This window comes from Primulina eburnea, chromosome 12, assembly GCF_022965805.1.
Source record: "Primulina eburnea isolate SZY01 chromosome 12, ASM2296580v1, whole genome shotgun sequence".
NCBI classification, from domain to species: Eukaryota; Viridiplantae; Streptophyta; class Magnoliopsida; order Lamiales; family Gesneriaceae; genus Primulina; species Primulina eburnea.
The window spans coordinates 30,251,773-30,261,145 of record NC_133112.1 but is presented as its reverse complement, the minus strand read 5'-3'; the positions used below and the strand labels follow the sequence as shown (position 1 = coordinate 30,261,145).

The window sequence follows — 9,373 nt, the reverse complement described above, 5'->3', positions numbered from 1 at the left end:
TATTGAATCACAAATCATATTTTTGGTATATATATCGAAATTTTCACAAACCTCTCAAAATTGAAATATATTATTAAGAAAGTTTTGGATTATAACAAAACACCAAAAGCTCAAATATTTATCAAATTTCAACAACTTCGAAATTATAAATACAAAAGATAAAGAAATATAATGTATTACTTCAAAAGAAAACACAATATATTCATACCTTATAATTATGAGTACCACATAATTTCAGCTACAAAATTGAGTATAGATATGTGTGATATGCAAGTCAAGAAAATGGTAAATTTAAGCATTACATGGTGTTTTCAAATCAAATAATAAACTACTTTACAACAACATAATGTAAATTATTTGAAAAAATATCTCGCAGATGTAAATTCACTTGGAGACATAGTACACCCACTAGTCACCACCACAGTTTGCTCCTTTATTCTTTTAAATGAATCAAAAGTATTCCGGAATTCTTTTCATGGGTCGAACTCGGCCCATGAAATTCAAGATTTTGAAAAATAAATTATATTTTGAAATTTTTGATTTCGAATATGGATAGATATTATAAAAAAAATTAGTTACTAAATAAAATCAATCAAACATAAAAATATGCAAAGAAAACTTCAAAATTTAACTCAAGGTTTGGAATAAAAAATATAAATCGACAATTTTAAAATTGTTCGTATATAAAACCATTAAATAAAAAAGGAGTAATATTATTACTTTTTTTGTGCTTTATATACACTTCAATTTATCATGAACAAATCATTTTTATTATCTCTTTAAAAAAAATATCATAATATAGAGCAAGAAAGATGTAATTATTGTAATTGACAACAAGTTTCACTTATATTCAAAAAAATGTTTCAATTATTGCAATCTACAACAAGTTTCATTTTTATTATCTCTTTTCGAAAAAAAAAAACCATAATATGGAGCAGGAAAGATGTAATTATTGCAATCTACAACAAGTTTCATTGACATAGTTAGCAAAATGATATTGATAAAAAAATTCAAAAAACAAAAAAAAACTAATAGTTCCTAATATAATTGAAACAAGAGATTATTTTTCGAAAAAATAGTTTGACCAATATCATTTTTCAAAATTTGCATATTATTTAAATTAATATTTAATTATTGCAATATACAACAAGTTTCGCTTATATTCTAAATTTTACATTTTAAAACTATTTATAATATATTTAAAATATATTCTCAAAATTAACTTTATTAAACAAATAATTGAAAAAATAGATCGAGTACTTTTATGTTTTTCTAGCAATTTGTTAAAGTCCGTATTATATGTATCATTTATGAAATCTATACAAATTAAGAAGAGGGGGTCGAGCTATACAAATTATGAAGTTTATATAAATTATATGTATCATTTATGAAATCATTTACCTACAACAAGAACAGTGAAAAAATAAAAATAAAAAATAACAAAAATTAGAAAAGTAGGTCGAGGAATCGACCCAATTTTTTAAGACCCCACTCACCGCAGCTTAGTCTGAAATCAAGTGGATTTTTTATCCCATACAATTCCCTTTCATCGATTTAAAAAAGTAAAAATCATTTTTATTTAATTAAATTTTAAATTGATCATATATTTTTTAATGACCCCTCCAGTATTTTTTTTTTTTCTTTTTACCGTTCCATTCCGTGTCGTTTCTTCGATCCGATCCATTCCACCGATAACACACCACTTTCTATCTACGCAACGACGCCCCAAAAAATCAACGTTCATATCTCGGAACTTCATCAAGGTGATCCTCGTTTCCGTTCCAGAACAACCGGATACCGTTTCAGCAAACCATGCTCCCAAGTAACGTCTACATGCAGCTGGCACTAAGGTTGTGGGTACACCTCGTACTGCATTCAAAATAAAGGTCTGAATGATTCGTTCGACATTTGTCGTCTTGCCCATCATAAAGGGTTGCTCTGTCCCGTCACATCAGACGCGTGACTGGATGGAATCATTCTCCAGGCATATTTCAAATATCGAGCAGGAAAATTCACCGGAACCTCGCCATCCTTCAGTTTCCATCAGAACAGTATAGTTGCTTGCTGTAGTGGCGTCCCAAAATCGTCGATGAGGACGAAGAACATGTTGCTTTTGCTTTTTCTTAGGGATATTTTATCAATATACTCTTCTCAAATTCAACCAAATTACCTCAACAATAACACCAACAATTTAAACCCATCAGAAATTAAGCAACCCTTCATGCAATGGCCTTCAATCTCACAACATTCTCAACGACTAATCAACACCAACACACTAATCATGGTCCGACATTCTCCACCACAAATCAACATTCATAATCCATCAATCATATAGTCGTAAGCAAAATCACCAAGCACGCCAAAATATAGTAATTAGTACATAATTTTAGTGATTAGCTTGATTCTTCTTTTTATTAGTTTTAACGGGAGAGATGACTAGAATCAGACACATTACAATTTTTCAATGTCACGTCAATATTTTCGGTTTGAAGTAAGCATTTTCTGTTGCCACACGTGTAATTAAACATTTTTTCATCCGGTCAAAAAGAGCTTAAAAAACGAGAAAAAATATGAATTGAAGATTAAAATCGATTAATAAAATTAGAAAATGTTGTTCAAGTTACATGTGCCAGACAGAAACAAACTAGAAAAATAAACCCGACCCACCAAATTTCTTTTCACTAATTTCATCAATCTTATCGGTCATTTCATCCGTCAAAAAATTCTTCCAATCTCCAACCTCGCCCCGACGAAAAAATGCTTTATTTTCCTCACCAGATGATTGTTTCCCATTTCGATTAATTTCAAGACCGCTCAAAATCTCAAAACTGCATATTTTTAAGATCTCTTCCGCCATCCCGAATCCCTCTTCCTCTGCAGAAAATGGGAATCCAAGAAACTCGGCCAAGCGACGCAGAAAACACTGTGGATCTCTTTTCAAGTCCTCGAACTTCAAGAAAAAGATTCTATCTGGGTTCTCCTTGCTTTGATTCCAAAACTCCAGGACATGATCCCAAAAGGGCCCAACAATGCTCACCCCATTGCAAAACTGGTCAAACGCATGTGCGAGAGAATTAGTCCCCATTTCTTTCGACCTCAATCTGTTTGTAAAATGCCAAAGTGACACGAAAACATCCTTCGGGTTCCTGCACAAATACACAATCTTGCATGCGCGGGCATCACGTACTGATTCCGGCAGAGAAAAGTAAGGTATATGAGTGGAAAACAGGCGTGGAGTAGGGAACGACTCGATATCCGGGATTTGATTATCAACGTAGAGCTTGATTTCTAGGAACGGGACAAGTTCATGAGGATTAGCACTGATCAAAGGGTGATTTCTGGATTTTGGTGGGTATTTCTTTCGATTTGCTAAGCTAAATATGATTGCTTTCAACCACGTAGTACCGGATTTTGGAGTGGAAACAAGAAAAATATCGTTATCTAGAGCTTGAAAATGCTTTTGACATGAGATTGAAGCTTGAAGTAATCTAGGAGGATACCAGAAACCTTGGTATTGGTAGAGATAGGGTACAACCATCCCTTTTTCTTTAGGTAGATTCGAGATGGAGGATATGAATTCTTGTAATATTTTGTGTTCTTGTAGTAAATATTTTGGAAGGGGTGAAGTGGTTTCATTCGACATTTGTTGGTGAGTCATGAACATTCTTTTTTCTTTCTTTTTTTCCTCTAGTGAAGTATTTTTGAATTCTTGGATTTGCACATGATCATGCATATATATTGACACTGAAAAAAATTTGTGTGAGACGGTTTCATGGATCGTATTTTGTGAGACGGATCTCTTATTTGGGTCATCTATGAAAAACTATTACTTTTTATGCTAAGAGTATTACTTTTTATTGACCCGTCTCACAAATAAAGATTCGCGAGACCGTCTTACAAGAGACCTACTCATTGACATATATGGTTTATACAATTAAACAAATTATTATTGTCATCCGTAAAAAATGCTCAGGAATTGTATTTTTAGTTATATATATTTAACTTTTTACGATTTCGATTAATCATATAATCAAATTTCAGTCTTAGTCATATATCTTTATTCTTTGACATTTTAATTCATTTTTTCTGTCCGCATCATATCAGTACCATATTGTTGTCACGTCGAAAAAAACATTAAAATTATAAAAATAAATATGACAAACTTAGCCTGAAATTTGACAAACGTTGATATCAAAATCTCGAGAAAATAGATATGTGGGGACTAAAAATACAAATTTCTTCGTTTTTTACACTCTTGCCTGAAAGTGGTTGCTACACTCGTGACGCACATGACCACCATTAAATCTGTTTGGACTGGTACTTTTAGAAAATTTATTCCATTTGATGGGACCGTAGCACGTTCTCTCTGGTCCATGTCTGAATCGACCTATACCCATCTGGCGATGAACTTGTTCTTGTCTCCGCACGCTTTAATTGATGATAATAAGTATAAGACCAACCTGTTTCACTCTTAATTATTACATCGTTGATGGTTGTTTGGTTCCTTCCATGATATTTATTGACACCATAAAAATGCTAAACACAAGGTGGACAATCGTTAAATTATTTTTCTAATTTTGATCTTTTATTTTTAAAATTACACTTTTAGTTATGTAATTTTTTTTTTTTCATTTTTGTCATTTTTCATTGGGATTAATATTGATTGACACTACATATATCAACATCATTTCAGTGTCAACCCGAAAGGCAAACTGATCCAAGTACGGAATAAATACGTGATTCATTAGATCTATGAAGATCGTTGGCGTGTTGGTCAACCCGAAAAGGCATGACCATAACTCGTAGTGCCCGAATCGAGTCCTAAAAACACGGATGCATCCTGCAGCTGATCAAATAAGTCTTCGATTCTAGGCAGGGGATACTTGTTCTTGACGCTGACCATGTTCAGCTATCTGTAATCAATGCGGAGTCGCATACTGACGTCCTTCTTCTTCATAAACAATATCGGTGCGCCCCTTGGAGAAAAACTCGGCCTAATAAAACCCGTGTCCAGTAAATCCTGAACTTGATCTTTCAGCTTTTCATCTCCGCGGGTGCTAGAAGATATGGTACCTTCGAAATCACCACTGTATCCGTCATCAACTCAAAAGAGAAATCCACCTCTCGGTCTGGTGGAATGCCAGAAACGTATTCAGGAAAGACTCTAGGAAAGTCTCTGACAATCTCGACATCTAGTCTCTGACCGACTTCCTCATATACAGACACAATGCTTGCCATAAATTCTTGGCAGCATATCTTCAAAAGTTTCCTCGTACAGATACATGAGATAATGTGTGGCATCTACTTGTTTCTTGTTGCCTCAAAAACAAAGGACTTCCCGCTGGTGGTCGAACAGACACTGACATCTGGTAGAAATATATCGAAGCTCTATTCGAAGCTAGCCAATCCATGCCAAGAATGATGTCAAACTCAGGCATTGGTAGTACAATCAGATCTGACTACACAACATTCTTCTGTAAACGAAGCTCCAAACTCTTCTCTATCTTTGAAGTAAACATCTGATCACCAGAAAGAATCCATACTCTAAAGCCCAAATCCATGTCCTCTGGTATAATTCTCAGTCGCTTTACAAACGTCTCGGATATAAATGAATGTGTAGCTCTTGAATCTAGCAGTGCATAGAAGCTACACCTGAAATAAATATTCCCCATGCGACAAAAATACCATCAAAACCGTTCAAGCCTAACAAATTCAAGAAATTCTGACAATAATAACCCATAATTCTGAAAAATTATTCCGATAAATCCTTAAAATTCTCGAATTACACAATTTGACCCAATAATTTCGAAAAATTGCAATCCAGTCCTTGAATTTCTCGAATTAATCCAATTCTCACCCCAAAATTTCGAATTATTGCATAAAGGCCCTAAATAATTTCGGATTTCCTAACTTGGACCCTCAATTTCGAATTTCACATATTTGACCCTAAAATCACATAAATTCCCGTGAGTCCCTGCATTTCTCAAATTTGCAATTTAGTCCCTAAATTTTCATAGATTCTATATTTTAGCCTAGAGATGTCGGTCACCTCATATTCAGTCCCTGGACTAACTAAAATTATAGTCTGACCCCTGACTCTCTCAGCTATATGCAATTCCACCCTCAATAATTCTTAAATTAATTTAATGTTATTCCTTAAATCTATCTAATTAGAGCATACAATCTATTTTTCTTTTAAGTTCTTGAGTCCCAAAACAACTCTATTAACCAACTTAGCATTTCTTGCAAATCGAGGAATGTAAAAATATTAAGTAAATATGAGACGTCTACTACTTAAAATACTACTAGAATTTTTTTTGTAAACTCGTCTTCAAAAATATACATCATTAAGCTTGCATGTGATAAAAGCTGAAAATTTCATATTTTAAAAATAAAAGTATTCAACCAGCAGTAAAAACACTGCAGTTGAAAATAGGCCAATCATCAACCCCAGTCTTATGTTTCAAACTAATGCAAATACGACACGTGTGAAAATCCTGTCAAGCATCGGCATAATAAAAAGATATAGTATGAAAATATCCAAAAATCACTCCATCTCAAAAACATGATGTACGGAAAATACGGGCCTCCGGTTCGCGTATGCACAACCAACTCTGCCTACTCAGTCTTCGGCACCTCCAATCTCCTGAACATAATTCATGCACAAACACACAAATGAACATATATTCATGTGAGTGATGTGAAAGCGAATGTATAAGTCGTGCCTTTGCGTCTAAACGCCCGAAAATCTAGCCAAAACCGCAGAAAATAATACTATGACAAACTGATCCAAGTACGGATGCAAAAACCGCAGTTTTCATTGATATTATTTGGTGTGACAATATTTCGAGCTCGAGTCCTACTAGTTTGTTGGTGCTTAAATCTACAATAATAACTTGTGCTATCTCATATCGAAATTTGAGTGCAAGAGAAGTTATTGAAAGATTATAAAATGATAAATCTACCTTTTTAAATTCTCATGAGCTCAAAATATTATGGGTTAACGAGTTCGAAAACGAGCTCGCTTAAGAAAACGAGCTCGAGAGTCGAGTCAGACTCGTTAACATGATAAACGAGCTATTATTAATTAGCTCAGCTCGAGATATTCGTAAGCTTGATAATTTTATAACGAGTCGAACTCGAGCCTGATACTGTTTGACTCGGTTTGACTCGACTCATTTGCTCGAGAGTCGAGTCAGACTCGTTAACATGATAAACGAGCTATTATTAATGAGCTCAGCTCGAGATATTCGTAAGCTTGATAATTTTAAAACGAGTCGAGATCGAGCCTGATACTGTTTGACTCGGTTTGACTCGACTCATTTGCATCCCTAGATTTATGATTATGGTGATGCTATTGATGTTAGATCTGGGTTTTCTACACGCCCAAACGCAGCGGAAGTTTTAAAATTTTTATTTTATTTTGACAATCAAAATATGATTGGACGGTCGTATGGTTTTAACAAAACATTCATAGGGCGTCAGAAATTATACCTTTGTGAATTAATCACTGGACACCAACCGATCCGGTATAACAGATCTGGCTCTTGATGAATCCCTACGAACTTTCTTCAAGGACTCCTTTCTTCTAATCAGGTCCACGACTAGATGATTTGTTCCTCTTCTAATTTGCACTAGAAAAGTAGAAGAGATTTTGCGTTGAGATCGAAAATTCGAGAAAGACTCAAATATTTCTCTTGAAAAATTGGTCAAAATATTTTGGAGAATTTTATGCCATTCACGTGGATCACCATGGTGGAGGCTTGGAGACTTTTTCTTTTAGGTCAAACTCCTTTTTATATAATAGTTCAATGACTTTATACATAATTAACATTAATGCGCTTGATTTAATTAACTGGGCTAGTCCAACTAATTCAATTAATTTAATCAAGGTCCATTAAAAGTTTAATTATTTATTATGTTGGACTTGTACTCCTACAAGCCCATTAAACATATTACCCACCATATTTAATTTATTAATTAATCAACTCAACTCTTGAGCTTAATAAATTAAATCAATTATAAATTCAACATTTGAATTTAATATTTAAATTATAAATTCAACTCCTTGAATTTATCACCTCCAAAATTTAATATTTAATAAACCCAACTTTTGAGTTTAATAAATTAAATTATCAAATTTTATAAATTCAACTCCTTGAATTTATTCTCTCCAAATTTCATAAATTCAACTTCTTGAATTTACTATATCATAAATTCAACTCCTTGAATTTATTTTCTCAAAATTTAATTATCATAAATTCAACTCTTTGAATTTACTATATTATAATATAAATTCAACTCCTTGAATTTATTCTCTCAATATTTTATATAAATTCAACTCCTTGAATTTATTATCTCATAATATAAATTCAACTCCTTGAATTTATTCTCTCAACGGGAACAAACGATCCAGTGCTTGTGTGACCCTCAATGGTTCAGGGATACAGCTAGCCGTGGGTTCACAACTCTTTGTGATTCAGGACATAATCCTTTATTCGGGCTTACCCTAGTTAGCCCCATTCTTTTCATCAACGCCTTGATCGAGAATGTCAGAACTCATTTCTGATTGCACCCATCGGATCATGGTAAGAGCGTCTAGTAGCATCGCCCCATGATCCCCTAGGTATCACTGATAGTGCCTGCAAGAACCAGTCGATTATGATTAACGTACAGTACGGTCCCTTCATCTCATATATCCCGATCGAATCTGCAACCATTGGTGCATCGAGGGTTGCATATTAATTCGATAACTATGTGATAACTATAATAGTGGCATCGCGTGTACTAATGGAGAACTCCTTCTCCAATGTACATCTCATACTATGGCCAGAGATTCCATGCACTATTATTACATCAGATCACATAGGATATCCACACCCGCAGGTGAGCGGTGAATCCCCGACTACAATGCACTGGCTCCTATATGTGTCGCAACTGTACCCAACCTCGCCACCTGATGACTCTCCTGGAGCCGGTAAACGAGTCAAAGCACAGCCCTAGCATATAGAGCCTCAGTGTTGTCCCGGGTCGTAAGGACTAATGGTGTACAATCATAACCACAGACTTATCCTCTCGATGAATGATAACCACTTGGAAAGTCCGAGGGAGGGTTGTTCGATATAATCATCATATGACTACCCATCTGCATGTTTGGACATCTCTATGCCCTTACAAAGAAACGCAGTACACAACATCACAGATGCTAGTTTCGAGCTCAAGCGACCTTTATCCCTGTTTTAGGCAGCTGAATCGACTAGGAAAGAATTTAGAATATGCAGTGTTTACAAATGAGTTTCAACATCGAATTACGATTCATTTGTATTAAAGCATAATCAAGGACTTTATCTATGCTATTCGCATGGGTATACAG

At 34.3% G+C, this 9,373-nt stretch overlaps 1 protein-coding gene across 1 annotated transcript; it reads right to left on the bottom strand.

Annotated features, from left to right (window-relative positions):
- Nucleotides 1–2,571: 2,571 nt before the first annotated feature.
- Nucleotides 2,572–3,710, bottom strand: LOC140807437 (cytosolic sulfotransferase 12-like). The gene has a single exon (XM_073164275.1). The coding sequence runs from the start codon at nt 3,662–3,664 to the stop codon at nt 2,645–2,647; it is 1,020 nt and encodes a 339-aa protein (XP_073020376.1). The 5' UTR covers nt 3,665–3,710; the 3' UTR covers nt 2,572–2,644.
- Between the last annotated feature and the right edge of the window lie 5,663 nt (nt 3,711–9,373).